Source organism: Zootoca vivipara, chromosome 16 (assembly GCF_963506605.1).
Source record: "Zootoca vivipara chromosome 16, rZooViv1.1, whole genome shotgun sequence".
NCBI classification, from domain to species: domain Eukaryota; kingdom Metazoa; phylum Chordata; class Lepidosauria; order Squamata; family Lacertidae; genus Zootoca; species Zootoca vivipara.
This window is the reverse complement of record NC_083291.1, coordinates 35,964,990-35,984,072: the sequence shown is the minus strand read 5'-3', so window position 1 is coordinate 35,984,072 and position 19,083 is coordinate 35,964,990. Positions and strand designations below refer to the sequence as shown.

At 42.7% G+C, this 19,083-nt stretch overlaps 1 protein-coding gene across 1 annotated transcript; it reads right to left on the bottom strand.

The window, feature by feature from the left end:
• Positions 1 to 1,056: 1,056 nt before the first annotated feature.
• CDC37 (cell division cycle 37, HSP90 cochaperone) lies at positions 1,057 to 15,132 on the bottom strand. The gene is made up of 8 exons (XM_035140382.2): positions 14,953 to 15,132; positions 9,998 to 10,279; positions 8,059 to 8,164; positions 5,485 to 5,600; positions 4,389 to 4,511; positions 3,712 to 3,894; positions 2,625 to 2,696; positions 1,057 to 1,608 (listed from the first exon to the last, which is right to left on the bottom strand). The coding sequence occupies exons 1-8, from the start codon at positions 15,052 to 15,054 to the stop codon at positions 1,456 to 1,458; spliced, it is 1,137 nt and encodes a 378-aa protein (XP_034996273.1). The 5' UTR covers positions 15,055 to 15,132; the 3' UTR covers positions 1,057 to 1,455.
• Positions 15,133 to 19,083: the final 3,951 nt, after the last annotated feature.

Genomic DNA, 19,083 nt, shown 5'->3' with positions numbered 1-19,083 from the left:
CAACAGTTTTCTGTCACCTTATATACTTGAGGAAAAGCTGGCATAAGACTAATTACTTGGCTTGGAAGTGGAAGTTCGACACCCAGCTACATAGAAGTAAAGGCTTTCTTAAGAGGGCACCCAGTCCTGTTTATTCTGCTGATTCCTCAGATGGGGAAGCCATAGGAAACAATGTCCCCCACAGCAGCGGGCCACCTCAGCTGGGGCCCTGATTCTGAGGAAACGATTGAATTGTTCTGGGAGGTTTCGGAGGCTACGGGTCCATCAGCAGCCACCTTTGGAAACTTACAGTCAGATCTCTTTTGGAGTGAGGCTCTTGTTCTAACGCTACAGTTTACTGTGGGAGACTGGAGAGAAATGTCTGTGCATTATAATGCACTGCAATCTTGATGCATTGTAAAGCCCTTCCCTATGGTGTAATACTCAGTCTTTCTTGCTCTTACACGTAGAATTGCAGAGTTGGGAGGGAAGCTTATGGTCATCTAGCCCAGTCCCCTTGCCCTGCAGGAATATGCAATATGGGAACTGCCCCCTGAACAGCCCTGCAGAGCTTGAAGCATTCTTTCTACAGCTTTGGCCTTTAAAAAGACAGGCTATCTATACAGGCTGTGGTGGGGACACCAACAAGGCACCACACAGTGCAAAGTGAAACAGGCTCCGAGGGTCCGGCAGGCAATTCTAAGAGACTTGAAAGTAGACACAATAGTTCTGGTATCTTGCCCAAGCATCAAAAAGTATGTGTCACTGGATGAGCCCTAAATTTGCTACCGAGCTTTTACTGACCCACACTGGAACTCAGGAGGTGTACCACAAGCTGTCCATTTGTGAGTCACATCACTGTTCTATCTAGCCCCGTATTGCTTAATCTGACTGCCCAGCAGTTCTCTCCATGTTCCAGCCCTCCTACCCAAGATGCATTAGCTGGAGATGCCAGGGATCAAATCTTGCACCATGCACCCCCACAGCTGTTCCTGCAGTCAATCCTGATCTGGAACTAAACAAAAACAAAATCTACGGTTCGATTCCCAAGAGAAAAGACACACCGTGCTCACTGACTCCGTTCCACTCTCAGCTAGTTCCGTCTTTTTATTTGCTCAATAGCCTTGAACTGGTTGCCAAACAAAAAGATATAACAGCACATTTGTAGCTATGACACCAACTGGCATTACCACAAGACAGAGAAGGTGGACCTGCCGGGCCCCTATAAGCCTGCACGCTGTGGCAGACCCTCCCCTAAAAATGGAACACAGGGCCTTCCAACAGTTTCCTGGCAATTCTGCAGGGCTTACAGGGAGGGGCTTTTGATGTGGTGAAAGAGCAAGAGCTAGTCAGGAAGCAGCTCATATACACATGAAGTGTGTAAAAGCACATCATCGTTGAATAGTTTGGTGTAAAAGAAAGGAAGGAGAGAGGGTGACAGGAGAAGTCTGCTTTAAAGACATCTGCGCCAGAGGTTCAAGGGCTTCCTTTGTCTTCTTCACAAGTCTCCTTCTTAAATTCCTCATAGACAACATCTGGCTTGTCGTCCTTCTCTGCACCTTCTGCTGTTCGGGCATTTGGCACCCACAGACCAGAACTGATGCAACGCTGCATGTGGTATTTCGCTTCCTACAATGGGACACAAAACACATCCTGCTTAAGGGCCATATGTATGTTACACTTTACATGACCTAACAGCTCTAAGGAATTCTTATTCATTAGGCTACTAAGCAATGGAAACTACTGATAAAAGCTAAAGCTTGCTGTCTGCACAACTCCATCAGCAGATGTGCTAACATTACAAACTAGGAGAGATCTCTTGGGAAACAGATAAAGCTCTTTAAAAACTTTTGCACTGAAAGTGTGTAAATATTCATTCCAAATCAAGCTAAGGGGAGCTCATCTACTATTAAGTTTGAATGTCTTTTATCCTAAATTGAAAGGTTAGAAAATAAAGCAAGACTGTGAACTTCAAGAATAGTCTTTAAGAGAAGTAGTTTAAACAAATCTGCAGCAGAGGCTGCTATAGCAAGAGGCAAAAAGTCTCTTACACTAAACCGTAGGTCTTTACTGGGAAAAGGAAAGCGTTTGTTGGGATGTATCAATTTCTTTAGCAATGATGACAAAATTCCCTCAAGTGGCTCTATGCCTAAGGAAATTTTTGGTTAGAAGAAAGAAATTTGTTTAGAAGGGGAGATTTCCCCCTGCAAGTCTGACTCCTAATGTAAAATATACAGGTGCTTATTTCAGTAGTTTATCAGGATTGGAGCCAGCATGCAATGCAGAAATTTAAGCAGGGTACCAAACACAGCTAATGGGTCCAATAAGCTGTGCAGTGGAAGGTCAATGCTTATGGTACCTGTGTAGATTAGGGTGCTTCAGCATGCAATTGTATGTGCCCAACTTAAATGAGCTGCTGGAAAAAAATCACACAATTTATGGACCTGGAGGGCACAGAGGAAGTTTAGTTATTGACTGTGGCAGATGTGAGCATGTCTCCAAGCCTTGCAACAGAGGGGAGAGTGGTGGCAGAGAGTGCTCATACATGTTTAAATGTATAAATTAACATCTCCTATATCTATCTGGATACATACTCCCATAACTTGAAAGGAAGGAGTCTAATCCTTAACTTTGAGAATACTCACAGCAGGTTCCATTTTGCTGATAGCATCTTGAAGCATCTGTACATCTTTCACATCAAAGCATTTCTGGAGCTCCTGGGAAGAAGAAATATGCATATAGAGGGGAAGGGATGAAAGCACGGCAGAAATCTTGAGTTTATACAACTGTAAAGGTAAATGTACCCCTGACAGTCAAGTCCAGTCGCGGATGACTCTGGGGTTGCGGCGCTGATCTCGCTTTACAGGCCAAGGGAGCCACTCTTTGTCCGCTCCACAGTTTTTCCAGGTCATGTGGCCAGCATGACTAAGCCGCTTCTGGCGCAATGAAACCCAACACCAGAGCAGTGCACGGAAACGCCATTTACCTTCCCGCTGGAACGGTACATATTTATCTACTTGCACTTTTTGGGGTGCTTTCAAACTGCTAGGTTGGCAGGAGGTGGGACTGAGCAACGGGACCTCACCTCATCACGGGGATTCGAACCACCGTCCTTTTGATTGGCAAGCCCAAGGCCTTCTGGTTTAGACCACAGCGCCACCCGCATCCCAGTGTATAAACAGTACAGACTATCTAAAGCCCAAAGGCCTGCATTCAATTACAAATAAATTGGCTATTAATAAAGTAAACTCTCTAGAATCATAGAAGTGTAGCATTGGAAGGAAACCTGAGGGTCTTCCAGTTCAACCCACTGCAGTACAGGAATGCTGACAAGCTTCTAGGAGCCACAGGTGAGAGCGAAGTGCAGGGTGGGGATCAAAGTTGGACAAACTACCTTAGAAGAAGCCCGATGTGTCCCCTGCCAGGAGTACTACTCCTCCCCTAACACCCCAAGTTGCAGATAGATAAGAACAGAAATGGCTAGAACCCCTGGGCTAAGATAAGGTTAAAAACTGAATATAAGCTAGGGGTGGCCAACCCTCCAACCTGGGAGCCAGATCCATTGCCCCAAACGTTTTTTTCTGAGCTCACAAGACGCTATTGATTTAGGTGCCAGCAGCAGAGAGAAAAATATACAGTAGTCACAGCACCTTGATAGCACAGAACCTTGATAGGCATATAAATTGCCCCCCTTCCCCGTCATCACACATCTCATCTTCCTGAGTTACTTACAGCTGGGAGCGATTCATACACATCTACAGGATCAAGGCCACCAGGCCCCAGTCGTTTCTGGCGCTCTTCTTCTTCATACTCTTTCATGGCTCTCTCAATGCGTGCCTTAGCCCGGCCCCGCACCCGCCCTTTGAAGGCTTCCAGCTCATCATTAAAACCCTCCATGTACTGCTGGTCAGCAGTCTGTATGAAATTGGAAAAGGTGGCAGGTAAGAAAGGGGAGGGGGGACACATGAGAACACAGTACTGAGCAGGTATCTTCCCCTTTAACAGGGGAGCAAATAAAACTTACGCTTATCTTGTCCATAAAATGCCAACCAAAGCCTAAATACATCAAGCTATTTGTTAAATACACTCAATCCAGAACTCTGCTGAAGTTCCAGAAGAACTGAGTGTTTAAAAGCATTACCCCCTCTGCAGAGACTTCAAAGGGGTCCAGTATAATCAATGATCAGCTGATTGGTAGTCACAGAGAACCTTTTTCAAGATGTGCAGGTACTGATCAGCTAACTGACACCAATCAGCTTTCAATTTTCATATACTGTATTAACCATCTGACATCATTATGACATCATGTGACTGACAGGTGGATAGTTCCACACACCTGTCAAAGTTGGTCCAAGGGTGAGGGAGAGCCAAGATAAGGTTTTCCTCTATTACCTGGGCAATAGTCTCACCTTGATTTTAGCAAAGAACTGCCTGAAACAAGCTCTAGGGTCAACCTTCAGGCTCTTGGCCAGCTCTAGGATGAACTGCATCACTATGGTCTGATGAGCCACTTGTTCCATCAGGGCATTTTTCTGAGACAGACGACAAAAGAACAGTTGCACTTTTAAAGACACACTCGCACACCCCTTTTCAATATGTCATTTGAGCCTGGCCCAGCATGCAAATGATTACATACAGAATGTCATTCAAAACTCACTTCCCAATCCTCCCTCTCTCCATCTCAGCTTCAGGCTCCCAAGGTTACAACCATAGGATACCAGATGGCCCAGAACCATGTCCATCAAGCATACAGCATCCTGCCTTCCTGGTCCCTTTGTTTTCCCAGGATGGTATCTAGAATCAACACTGTGGTTTTGTTTTATTTGCAAATTCATGAGGCCATCTCTAAAATTGGAATTTTCTTCTGGGCATATAGCTGGCAGTGAGACAGCAGTGGCTGACTCAGCAAGACCTGGCCGCTACAGTACCAGACACAAAACAACACTTGAAATAATTCCACTGTCAGCGGAAATAAATCATGTATAGCAGGTTCAAGCAATCTGTTAAATGTGACAGAAGAACCACACTGGCTGCTTATGATGTAACCAGCCATCAAACTGCACAGAGTGACTGAAGCAGGTTCACGGAAAACTCTGCTATTAACTCCTAGTACTGAAGCAACTGCTAAATCTAAATACTTATTTGGAACCTTATATAAGGAGACCTGAAATACAGGCAACTCCCCTTTATGCAAGTTCAATATGTGCGACTGCACAAACGCACATCATGCCGAACCTGGAAGTCACCCAAAAACATCACAAAAAGGGGCATAACAGGGTGTTTGCAGGCTTTTTCAATGGTGTCTCGAATACATGTGATTTCACTTAAACATGTGGTGCCTTGGAACGTAACCTCAGTGTAAATGGGGATTGCATGTAAATACAGACAGGCCCTTAAGGGCTTGCTTTGCAGCCACCCAAGTTTCTCAAACACTGTCCTCATTTGTTTTGAGTACTCAGTCTTTCCCACTGCAGCTTCTGGAGAAGCTACATCAGTTTTACTCACCTCTTCTACTTCCAGATCGATACACCAAATGACTAAATAATTGGCTGTCTCTTCACACACAAGATACGGGTTATCAGACAGATATTTCTGGCTGTCATCCCAGCGCCGCAGCATTCCTTTTGAAACAAGAAAATAGTACATATAAAAATCAGATTTTAGGAGTGGGGGGTAATTTCCTAACCAGGCTTTTGGACGTTAACACACAGATGACAGCACTGTAAAAAACTGCTAGCACTTTACAGTAATATAACAGGGAACACATAAGCAGTAACTGGGGAAGCCAGAATAGTGATGAAGTTTGACTTGGGAACATACATAATATTAAAGAAGTTAAGTCCTTATGGTAACAAGATTACTAAAACAAAGAAAAAATTGCAAACGGTCAATTAGTACAAGGGCGAAGGATACTGGTTTCTAAAAGCTAATTATATAACCTGAATTGATGTTCACGTAAGATGCACTGATGTTCATGTAAGTTAATGCTATTTACTGTATTTTTCTGTGTACTGTATAAGACTAGGTTTTCCCCCCTTAAAATAATGTCAAAAATGTGGCAGCATCTTATACATGGAGGCCATCTCCCCCCATTTTCTTAAATCGGAGCCCCCCAAAATAGGAGGCGTCTTATACATTTCCGTCTTATAGATGGAAAAATACAGTATTTTTACATGATCAAGCAGAGCTGCTTTTATTTTCTTAAACACAGTATAAGAAACTTATTCCACACTAGTCCTAAAAAGGCTTGCCTTTATATGAACACAGTCCTCAATGCAAAATGTGATTGCTGGTCCTTGTTGCAATGGCAGGGTTCCGAAGCAGCAATAAGCAGGTCTAGAACTACAATAGCAAGTCTGCCAAGTATTGGGCTCTTCTCCTCTCACTTTATCAACTACAGCCACAAGGTGACTAGAAGCTTTTGCTTCTTTTTTTCTAACTACAGTTTCATACTGTATGAGGAGCAGGACTTGCTCACTTTGGTGTGCCCCTAAAGCATGGTTAAGACCTAAGAGACTCTGTCTTGTTTTGCACAGAACAAGCAATTTGGAAGATATACTTTGTTTTTCAACGACCAATCGCCTAAGGCTGGGCTGGTGGAGATAAGGGGAGTGCATAAGCATTGTTAATATGCTAAACAATTGTTTGGATTTACAGTGGTACCTCGACATCCGAATGCCTCAACTTCCGAAGGTTTCGACTTATGAAGTCGGCAAACCCGGAAGTATTTTCGCCGCACGTGCGTTCTGCTCCTGTGCAGAAGCGGTGCGCTCGGTCTGCGCATGCGCAGAAGCGCAAAGTCGCACTTCGCGCATGCACAAAATGGACATCCGAAGGTTTTGACTTACGAAGAGCGCCGTGGAACGGTTCGCCTTTGTAAGTCAAGGTACCACTGTACATGTAAACCAGGCCAATATATTTCTTTCAGCAAGGCACCTTTAGTGCAGCTAGTATAAAAATGGCATTGTTCTAAATCACCATTACCTTTGGTAATGAAAGAAATGTTATTAGGAGATCACACTCAGGAAAACGCACCATAAGAGCTGAACAGAATTTCAAAACAGAGTAACTTACTTTCACCACTCAAAGCAATGCTAGAATTCACTTACTCCAGAATAGTCAGTCAAAGGAAGTAAGCAGTAGACTAAGACCTGTCAGGACACTTCTATTTTGAACTCTGTAACCCAGATGGGAAGGCAACCACCAAGTTGAGTATATAGCTGACAGGCTGCTTGGATATAGTTGGATACAGAAGATCTCCTTAAGCAAGCAGCTCACGGAGTATTACATCTGCACACCCTCATTTTTCAAGATGCATTTCTCCAACGTATTATTTACAGAGTAGGAACTGGAAATTGGCAGTCCCCAATCCAACCAATGCTGCCAGCTGGACTAGGCAAGCTCCAGTTACCTTTAGTTGCAGCCTGACAGGATCAGGCACATGGTTATGTTTATTACCATACCAGTCCCTCTCCCAGAATAGGACCTAACCCAATTTTGTAACAGGGAAAAACAGATACCCATGTTCTCCTGATATAAGTAAACAAAAAAGGATTGCAGTAGAACATGAGTCAAGGTAGAGCACACAACATATCATTCTGTTTTTCAGCTCTGGGTGACCAGAAAGATATCTATACAGTCTCCTAACTACTACAGTGAGAGCTATCTGGCTTTGTTGAAGGGGGTCAAGAGCACCCTGCTTTCCCTGCACGTAGGGAAGACAGAGGGACCATACGGAGTACAACTACTTGTTGGTTTCTGATACTCATGACTACAGAGTCCCTCTCTTCTGATATTCTTTGAAAGAACTTTAAGCTAGAATTACAAGGCAGTCACACACCAAGTCAATACTTTATTGTGGTCCAAAGACCCATAAAACATATACCATAAAACAATTTCAAAACTCGATACAGTTAAAATGACCAGACAGATGGTAGAACCAAGGCAGTCAGAAAATGAATATCAGTGCACAAAGGCTATATCTGCAATTTGCCACACTGATCTCAAGTGCTCTTAGCCACAGAAAAAGAAGCTGTTTAACCCAAAGCACTCTCAGATCAGTGCAGAGTTTTCCCTTACCAAAGTGTTTAATTTGCTTCTCATACTTCTCCACATATGTTTTGTGCTTCTTCTCTTTCTGTTCTTCCGACTCCTCGCCCTGCTCCTCCTTGACATTGAAGACACTCTACGACAGCAAAGGAAGCATGGTTAGAATCACTATTGCTACCACAATGCAGGCAAGGTTGGCCCAAACCAACAAAGGGGTGGCCAGGATACTCCTAGGCTAAATACAGTAAGAAAAAGAAAATACCAGCAAAAGAATGAAGAGATGAAGCAGCTTCAAAAGGATCAAATGCAACTGAACAGATAAAAGAATCCAGAAAACCCAGGATGAACAACCTGCGGCTCTACAGAGGTTGTTGCACTACAATTCAGATCATCCCTGACCATGTGGTCGGTGGGGAGGGGGGAGTTGGAGTCTAGCATGATCTCGAAGGTGACAGGTTTCCCATCATTGCTGTAAAATATTTAGGAGCCTTGGAGCTAGTTTAGTCATCTTTTTTTTCTTTTTTAAACATTTTATTTAAGTAAATCATCAATACAATAAAAATAAAATACCTGTAAGTAGTAAAAAGCAGCACAGTATATTCAAGTGAGACTTAATATTAAGTTGGTAAAGTACTTAAGACCATTAGGAAAGATGAATTTCACATTTAATTGTGGAGAAGGAGTCCCATGTGTTTTATTTCTTGTATATAAGATAATTTTTTCAGGGTCCTCCAAGTCTTTGGCAACACGTAATTTATGAATTATTTTTTCAGCCAATGAGAAACTCCACATATTTTTTATACCAAAACAAACATCACAAATCCAGCAAGGTTTTTCATTTCTGGGCGACTGAGGTTCTGGCAGCCACCAGCATCTATGTCAAGAGTTCCTGAGAGCTGAAACTATTCAAATGATCATCCCACAGATTTAGTAAACAAAGCTGTGCTGAAGTTGGAATGGGATGTCAGAGTATTTTGGTCTTGGCAAACTTGACTAAAACTGATTCCATTGCCCTGGAAGATGAGTCACTCAACTCATAATACCATGAGCCTTAAAAAAATGGGTTTAAGGGAGCCTTTCTGGGGCTTTTATTTCTTCATCCCAGAATGTTTCTAAGACCTAATTCCCATTCTTGCTTCCCTCAGTTTAGTACTCAGGAAATAAAACCAGCATTTGGTATGCTACCCTGGAACCTAATTGTTAGCAACTGCATTTTTTTAAACAGATATAATTGCTGTAAATTGCTTTGATTTCTTAAATTAAATTGTGGCATACAAGTATTTTTAAAAATTTGTAGAGTTCACTTTTCAACGACAAGAGAGACAAACAACAATCTTTGCTAAAAATTCTGATCCCTCCAGAAGCTTTATTACCAAGCCCCCAAAAGTTATTTGCCTGCAAAATGTTTTATTTACTTCCTTATTTATCACTGATAAGAGTAAATGAGTATGAGTAAAAAGCAGGAGACAACATATACAATAAGCCATAAATAAATGTAGCGTATCACTCTCAGTAATTAGAAAACAGACACTAATGTCTCACACCCAAGTGAAAAAGCAATTATTGAGCCAGTGCTTAAGGTTCTTAATAGTCAGTGCCAGGCGCAACTCAGAAGGAGTTTCATAACTGGAATGTTAACACTGAGAAGACTCTCCACTGAGTTGCAGCCTGGAGTATGTTAGGCGGCTGTAGCACTACCAGAAGACCCTCTGCCACAGGTTTTAACAATGCATGGGCAGGTGGACATGGGAGAAGGTACTCCTTCAAGTAACTGGATCCCAATTTATATAGGCCAGGGTATTGAACAGGATTTTAAATTTTCTTTCATACAGTTTTTCTGGTATATGTAAAAAGTCATCCAAGGCCCAGATATGCGCAATTCACATAATTTAGTTTAAGGCCAGAAACAGAGTCTTTCTGGTAGCAAATGAGTGCATATCAATGAAAGCTGGATAGCAACTAGACCCACCTTACTGAAACCCTCTCTGCTGAGTGTGTCCACATTCCAAGGCATGTTCTTTTCCTTCTTCCTGAGATCGTCCACCTTCTCTTCCCAGCTCTTCTCTTCTTTCTTGAGTTGCTGTGCCTCAGCCTGCAGCCTTTGCAGCTCACTTTTGGTGCTATCTACATTGGCCAATTCAAGCTCTTTTATCTTCCTCTGACACTCAGCTAGCTTCCGCTTGCAGTCCCGACACCCTTTATCCACCTCTTCTTTCTCCTTGTGGAACTGTTCCATTCTCTCGACACGGGCCTGGAAAACGGGTTGCATTCAGTCAATATAGTCCAAGTGACTACAGCCTCTTCATTATTTCAAGCTAATACTGGGACACTTCCAACCCAGAATGGGGTACACCAAGTCACTTGTATGAAATATAGCCATCTGGCACCTTCTATTGCAAAAAGGTTAGTTCACATCTAGTTTAGAGTAGAGCTGTCAGCTGAGACCAGGACTTCTCTCTCTCTCTCTCTCTCTCTCTCTCTCTCTCACACACACACACACACATACACACACCTCTCTCTCTCACACACACACTCTCACACACACACCCCTCCATTGACAGAGAAATGGGGGACAAAGTCCCCTGCCCCCAGCTGGTGGACATTTGATGTATTCATCTTTTTTAAAAATAAAATAAAATCCAAGCTGTTTTCTCCTCCCTACCAGGCAACATTAAGCTCCTGGCAGAGGCTTAAGTTGAAGAACAAGAGCTAAAGGGCTCTTAATCTTTGACTCATAGCCTACAGCCCAAGGAGCAACTTTCCACTTCCACCACATGGAGACTAACCAGCACGCATGTGAGAGAGCACCAGAAGGCATCAGGGAAGGTTGCTACTGAAGGCCCCCATGGGTTATCCTGAAGTCAGCATAAAGCAAAGATATAATCTTTCTTATTCTAAGCTTCTAGGGGACTGTACCTGGCTAGAAAACCAGGTGTAGGGTACTGGGCTGTTTCTTTTTATGGCAACTATTAACATTGTAAGCATTTGTAATTTTATTTTAATTTATTTTAGTTTTTTAAAAAAGTTATTTAGCAGATTACTTGCTAATCTTGGATAATTAGAACAGTGGTGAGAGTACCCTTAACTCTTCTGGCTTTTTAAAGAGGAGAATTCAACATTGCATTAAGTTGATTGTTCTGTCACAGCAAGCTTTTCAGCCTACCAGACAGAACAAAACACCTCTCCTTGTTCAATGAGTCTGCCTGATACACCCACCCACCAAATTTAAGGTCTTAGGAGGTGTGTGTGTGTGTGTGTGTGTGTGTGTGTGAAAGTTGTGTTCCACAAGCAGAAGACCTTGCACAAGGCTTCCACTGACAGGTCATGTTAGGTGGAGTCCACCCTTAATATTTATCAATGTCAGTTCAGGCTTCTAGCCTCAATAGAAAAAGGTTGATGAGAGCATATTTTCCTCCTTGTGACAAGGCTTTCTTTTGGCCCTATGTTGGAATTTAACTATTTTATATATTTATATTTTTTGCTTGCTGATTTGTTGGGATGTTATTGTACAACTCTCTCACACAAACCTTTACATGTGCAGAAAGGGAGTGCATGTATACTGCACAAAGACAGCAGCCAGGCAAAGAGGAAGCAGCTGCTCCACACACAAATACCTCCTACCTACAAACATCTTTCTGCTCCTGCATACACAGCAGAGTGAGTGGGTGGAGTGGCTGCTGCGGTGGTATCTGAGAGTTGTGGAGCCCAGGAAAGAAGGCTGGCAACGGTTTCTAGGCAAAGCTTTCCTGGCACAAATCTGGTATCGCAAGTCACAATATTGAGCAACCAGTAGGAGAATACTTCAAATTCCAAGTACACCCTGCTACTCTGACCTTTAAGTCATCAGACTTCAATAGCAACTACAAGACTTCAAAAGGGAGTATATCCAAAATAAGATTGCTGAACTAGCATTTATCAGCAAATCTGAATAGGCTCAATTCAGATTCCTGGCTCGTCTTTCTCACCATAGAAAATAGCAGTCTCACTTCAGGAGTTAAGACTAGCAGAACAATAAATATTACAATGTCCCTACTCCTTCATATTGTGAATGGATCACTCATTCTTATCTTGTATAAATTTGGACTCCGTATAACAGAATTACAGACTTACTGCTGCTACCTTTTGCAGTGTACTCATGTGTGTTTATCTCCATATCTGTCAACTGAGGACACTTCACACAACATATAATGGGCTTAATGGAAACATATGCCACAAATAAATCTGCTAGTCTTTAAGCTTCAAAGGCAAAAAGCTCTGCCAACATTTTATACACACTTTCTAGTTTCTAAACACAGCAAGTTAAAATAGCAAGAATCAAGCAGTTTTTTCAAGGCAACATTGTGTTATTTGACAAATTCCTCTAGCCTCTGCAAGGGAATGGGGACCAGTAGTCCTAACAGGGAGCTCAGGCAGGACAAAGCCATTTTACAACTTAAGTGGGCAAATAAAATGTAAACATAGGAGCAGCACAAGCTAATTCTTCCTTCAAAAGGGATAGCCATCACATATATACAATTTCAAGACCATTGCTTGCAAGCTTTAGACAGAGGCTCCTGTGTGCAGCAAAATATATGCCTAGTAGGATTAATCCCCCTATATGGAAGGAGGTCAGAAGAGATGATCATCTCCTCTGATCTCACACGCTGTGAAGTGTAAGCTGGGATCTAGACATTTTTGGCATGATGCTGCCTTTACACTCTTGCCATTTTAACTTGCTGTGCTTACTCCTTGGAAACTGACAAGAAACCTATTACACTTATTACAGGCAGGGCTGTGTGTCTTCTGAACCTACATAAGGTGAGGCTAGAAACTGGAACAAAGTTTGAGCTGCTGAGAAAACGAAGAATAATTTTTTTGCATTTGTGGGTTTTATCCCTGGGCATCATATGCACTCATTCCCACATGGAAAACACTAATCTTATTAAACATTTGGGCAGTTGCAAACTAAGGTTTTTCAATTCATTATTTGGCTGCAAACCAATCTTGTTCATAAAGAAAAAAAGATTTTAGAGTTTTCTTGCGTGGTTTTTTTTTTTACTTCTTAGGTCAGGCATAGGTAACCTTGGCTGCCCAGATGTTTTGGAACTACAACTCCCTAGCTAACAGGGCCAGTGGTCAGGGATCATGGGAGTTGTAGTTCCAAAACATCTGGACAGCCAAGGTTGCCTATGCCTGTCTTAGGTGTTTGAGAGTTGGGAAAACATATATCATATCATACTACTGTTTTGGGGTGGTCTCCAAGTTCCTGTCTGTGTACTGTACTACTGTTACTAGTGTCAGAAACATCACAATTCAAAATGTAGTGAACAGCAAAAAGTACTTTGGCATTGCCTACACATTTTGGCCCTTACACAGATGAACCACCTGTGAAGAATACAGACCTCCAGGAGTGAAGGCTTTTATATGTGGTCCCTTCTATAATACTAAATACGGACAGAAAGGAGGCTTCTTTGTAAGTTATTTTGAGCTGCCTGTGGCAAAAAAAGCCACCAATAAATTTAACGGCAATAAATAGGTATTGTTATTATTATTTCTTAAATTTCTAGAATGCCCTTCATCTGAGGATCACAGGGCAGTTTACAATATAAAAACATAACAATACATACCATAGATTACCAGTTTCTTCTGACATATTGTTTTATTTTGGCATAAATATGAGTGGTGTGGAACATCTAAAGAACTTTTAGCTAACTAAATGGTTGAAAAAACAGGAGCTTGACACTTAAATTCATTCAAGATGCCTTCCTGAGATAGCTTTTATCTTTTAAAACTTTAAGTCGCTCCTCATTTAAACCTGTATCAAACGTTGCTTTTCTCCCTCCTGTCACGGTACAAAAGCAGAAGCAAAGCAGGATCCAGACAAAAAAGTGTGCTCTTAGTCAGAAGCCAGAATCAACTCAAAGTTTGGGTGGGTGTTTGCCAGTTGATTAAAGCCACCATCAATATTTATACAATGTTTATATTTAATATATATGTGCACATGGTATTTTACTGAGGCGACCAGCCTCTGCCCGCAAGGAACTTGCAATCTGAAATTCTGGCTCAGGGGCAGGGCTGGATTTAGGTTTGATGAGGCCCTAAGCTACTGAAGGTAATGGGGCCTTTATATGTCCAGCTGTCCTTTGTCAACAACAAATTGTGGCTGGTTTTTGTGTTGAATATATGCTATATGGTAATTGATGGATGTAATAAGTATCTAAAGCCATTTGCACACGCAGAATGTAGGCACCCTATACTGTATATAGAAATGAGCAAACCAGTGATATTTTAGGGAGCAGGCTAGGAGGTGGGGCCCATGACTTACATCATAGGAACATCCAGTTTTTCCCACTTTAATTTTTTTGTGGGCCCCCGAGAGAGTGAGGCCCTAAGCTATAACTTGTTTAGCTTATACGTAAATCCGGCACTGCTCCGGGGTAGAAGCGAAGGGAGAAACATAACAGGAAGGGGGGTGCGTCCAGTTCAGTCACGCGCGCTCAATAAGCTCCAGGCCTTAGAGGGGTCGCGTAGATCAGTGTTTCCCAACCAGTGTGCCTCCAGATGTTTTGGGACTACAACTCCCATAATTCCTGACCACTGGTCTTGCTAGCTAGGGATGATGGGAGTTGTAGTCCCAAAACATCTGGAGGCACACTGGTTGGGAAACACTGGCGTAGATAACACTCGCCGGAGAAAGGGGTCGGGGTGGCGGCGGGCGTGTTTCGAGAGCCGCCCTGGACGAGAGCCTCGCCCGCAAAGGCTGCGGCGGAGAGGGCAGGGCGGGGGGAGCCAGAAAGAGACGGAGACGGAGGAGGAGCAGCAACAGCAGGCCGGCCTTTCCGAAAGCGGAGGAAGACACTCCGCGGGCGCAGGAGCCTGCCGGGAAGGGAAGCTGCTGCACCTGTGGAGCTTCTGCAGGCGGGGCGGGCTCCCTCTCCCCCTCACCTGGTGCCGCCATCGGAAGAGGCTGGGCGTATCGATGTTGGGGTGAGTCTCATCCTCGTCGTCGGACACCTCGATGTGGTCCCAGACGCTGTAGTCCACCATGGCCGCCCTCACCGCCCTCCTGCCGGCGTTGCTGCCTCCGCTGCCTCCTCCGCCTTCAGGCACATCCGCTTCCGCTTCGACGTCATTTCCGGAATCTCCGCGCACGCGCGCAAAACTCGCGCCGCCGCGCTTTTCTTCCCACCCTCGCGGCGCCGCCGGAAATAGATAATATAGAGAGATTACGAAGCAAAGCCAAGAGCTGCTCCACTCAGCTGGCACTCTCGCGTCCCTAGGCGCCTTCCCGCGTAAACGGAGGCGCCGCAACGCATTTGAACCCCGTTTAAACCGGTTTACCGTGGGGTGACACCTCTTTCCCCAGGAAGTGCCTCTTCGGCAGCCTGGGTTGTGGTTTATGGCTGCCGCGTGGGCGGAGGGCTCCTCGGGCGGCTGCACATGGACATAGCCCGGTTGTAGGGTTGCCATAATTCTTACATTACAGTATTATTATTATTATTATTATTATTAATAATAATAATAATAATAATTTTATTATAACAATTTATTGATTTCCCAAAAAAACCCTCAAACAAACAGAAAATAAAAATATCATAACCAAATTAAACCATAAATTTTTGGTCGACTTCCCTCCACTCCCCATCTTGGTTCCATTTTAATATTATTGTTTATGCACGGCATAATATACTTAACAATCCAATCTTAAAGCCTTCATCTTATTACAAGTGACTTTTTGAAGTTATACTAATGTATAAAAATGCTTTAAAAATATGCATTAAACAATTGCCATTTTTTGTAATAATTTGTCCTGCATAGTTAAGTAATTAATTTTGCCAATCTTTTTCTTCTTCAGCTGAGGCTTTTTTTTACTTTATTATTATTATTTTATGATAACAATTTATTGATTTTCCAAAAATAACAAAACAAAAAAGAAAATAGTGTTGCCCTACAGTATTTCAATAGGTGGAGAACAAGTCTAGTACCCACTAAGGAAGAATGGCAGTGCAAAATGTTCAAATATGCTGAACTGGCTGGTCTGAGGAACAGGATAAGAGAAAACGAAGATAAGGAATATAAGGTGGAATGGATAATGTTTATTGACTACTTCAAGAACCAGTATAGACATAGCTTAGCAGGTCTTGAGTAAATCCAGCAGAGTTGAAATAGAGTATTTAATAGGTAACAGTTTGGATGATTAAAAAAATGTGAAATGACAAAAGAAACAATGATAAAATGGGCGCAAGATCTCGGAAAAACAATTACAATTGAAAGATGGGGAAATTTATGGAGAAGGGATTTAAAGTATGTAACAAATTATGATTTGAAAGAAAACTTTCAAAAAATGCAGCACAGATGGTATTTGACACCCACAAAAATAGCGAAAATGTATAAAGGGTCAAATGATACATGTTGGAGATGCCAGGAAGATCGGGGAACCTATATGCACATTTGGTGGAATTGTAAAAGAATTAAAAAATATTGGGATGACGTCTACAACGAATTGAATAAAATTTTAAAATATTCTTTCAAAAAAGAACCGGAGACATTCTTTTTTTTTAAAAAAAATAATTTTTATTAATTTTTAGAAAAAGAAAACACATACAAAGTATACAACATAAACTCTGTCCCTTCATTTTCCCTCCACCCACAAGCCCACCTCTGCCACCAGTGAGACCCATGGGTATTGGGGAACAAAGGGGTCCATTTTAAGCTGGGTTTGACCTCCCCCCTCCTTCCTCCCCCCTCATCCCCCCCCCTGCCACTGAGAGGACAAAGGCGGAGGATCTCTGGGGATTGGCTTATCCCCCAGCTATTTCTTCACTGTACTGGAAAAAAGAAAAACAAGGAAAAAGGGGAAAAAAGCAAAAATATAAAAAGGGGGGAAAAAGGAAAGAAAAAAAAGGAAAAAGGAAAAATATTAATGGCTTCCACGACTCTCCTCCTCCTGGATTTCCCAACCTCTTTACATAGTTATGGCGGGTTTTCTAATCCAATTCAGAATCTTATTCTTATAATATTAACACAATCCTCCTCCTTCTTCATGCTGTCCCCCTCTGAGCCCCCCCCCTGCCACTGGGGTAGCCTGAGGAGTCCAGCAGTCAAAAGGTTCCATTTTTGTGTCTGGGTTTCCCTCCACCCTTCCCTCTCCCCTCAAGGCACCCCCTGCCACTGGGTACCAAGAGTAAGAAGGGGGAGACAGGCAGTTTTCCACCCAAACACCTCCTGATCACCAAAATTATTCAAAAACAAACTCTAAGCATATTTCCTCAGCCATTCTTTTTACTCCCTCCAGAAAGCTCTTAACCCTAAACTATAAAAATCTCTCCTTCCCCCCCCCAATGTCCCTCCTCCCAATTGGATCAGCATATCCTTTAACAGGCCAAGATTCCGACACCGTTGTTCATAAACCAAAAAAAAGTACCTTAAACTAAAATTTTTACCCCACACCAATTCTTTCCCACATCCACTTCCAGACCTCTGCTCCTCCCTCTTTCTGCCTTTCCCTCCCTTCACTAACACCATTCAACATTTCAGTCTCTCCAGGATTTTCACTTCCATCAATCTTCTCTTCACTTTGCTTCTCCTTGTCGGCCTCATCTCTTTGTTCTGATCTTTGTTTTTCATCATCCAACACATATTTTTTATGGTCTGAATCAGTCTCCAAATTGTCCTCAAATTGTTGCTCCTCACACACAATCTCATAATCAAAATTGTCCTCTAAATCTTGCTCTTGCACCTCATTCTCCTTTTCTGTTGGATTGAAGCATTGCCTTTCCTTGTAGATATCTTCCCATGTTTGTAGATAGCCCAGCACAGCCTCCTGGAAAGCTCGAGAGAATTTTGTTTTCATAGTTCACTTAACCACAGGCAGACCAGAGATAAGGGCAGAAGGGTACTGGAAAATTCCTCTCTACCACGTTGTCGGCTCCATCTTGGCTGTTCTTATCCTTTGTCTTTAACCTCATCAGATTTCAAATTTACAGTCCACTTAAATCCTTTTAAACCCTTTTGAATCAATTTTTCCAATTCACAGGAATAAAATCGTCTTTCTTAGTCCTTTAACAATTTGACAGCTTTTGACAGCTGTCAAAGCGTCCTCCCCCTTGTTGCTGCTGAACCTCAAGGGGCAACGACACCGGGGGCTGGGGAGGTTTGGAAAAGTCTTTCTTTCTCTCGGGTCCGCAATCTTGAAAGAAGTTTTCCCTTTTCGGCTTGGGAATATTTAATGCGCCTCCCGATTGTCCATTTGGAAGAGATCGGCTTCCGTTACTTTAGAATCTCTTCCTATCTTCAAATTTAAAATTTTTAAGATCCGAATGGAGATTTGACTTACTTTGAAGAAGTCTTTTATTTCCTTGGAAGAATCCACCGCTTGCAGGCTGAGGACTCGGAGCTTCACTTCAAGGAGGTAAGATGACACCCAAAAATGGCTCCCGCGACTCCACTCCGCTGGCTCTCGATTGCTCTACTGAGCTCTTGGGCAGCAGAGGATTCGCGTCCGGAGCAAACAGCTGCGCACTATGTCACCGGGACTCTCTACCCGGTTTTTTTTCAGGGAGTCCGCTCGCTCTGCGGACTTCCCCCCCCCCTCCACGAAGCCAGGGACTTCGGAGCACGAAGTCCCTGCGTCCAACTTCACCAGCGCGACGAATCGGAAGCCAGAACCAGAGACATTCTTATTAGGGTTATTAAATGATGAAATAAAGGTAAAAGATAGAACACTAATGATGCACGCGACAGTAGCTGGAAGAATGCTGATTGCAAGAAATTGGAAGAGCGAAATAGTGCCAAAAAGGGAGGAATGGGTCGAAAAATTGATAAGCTATCAAAATTTAACGATTAGAGCGCATAGGGTTAAAGGTATAAAAGAAGAAAAGTTGGAGTATGTTTAAACAATATCAAAAAAATCAAATTGAAAAAAACCAATCTCCTAGCGGATGTATAAAAGGCATAAAACAAAAATGAACAAATAGAAAATAGAGAAGAAAGCATATACAAAGATATAAGATTGAAAATAGAGCAGAGCAAAGAGTTGGCTGGAAGTCATCTTTTTAGGGGGGGGGAGGAGGATGA

Bases quoted from the DNA above. Each gene is read 5' to 3' on its own strand.
- CDC37 (XM_035140382.2), bottom strand. From the start codon at position 15,054: ATGGTGGACTACAGCGTCTGGGACCACATCGAGGTGTCCGACGACGAG. The intron at 5,601-8,058 runs GTAAGGGAAAAC...TTGTTTCAAAAG, and splicing joins GAAGCAAATTAAACACTTTG to GAATGCTGCGGCGCTGGGAT. The intron at 1,609-2,624 runs GTGAGTATTCTC...GTCCCATTGTAG, and splicing joins TCAGCAAAATGGAACCTGCT to GAAGCGAAATACCACATGCA.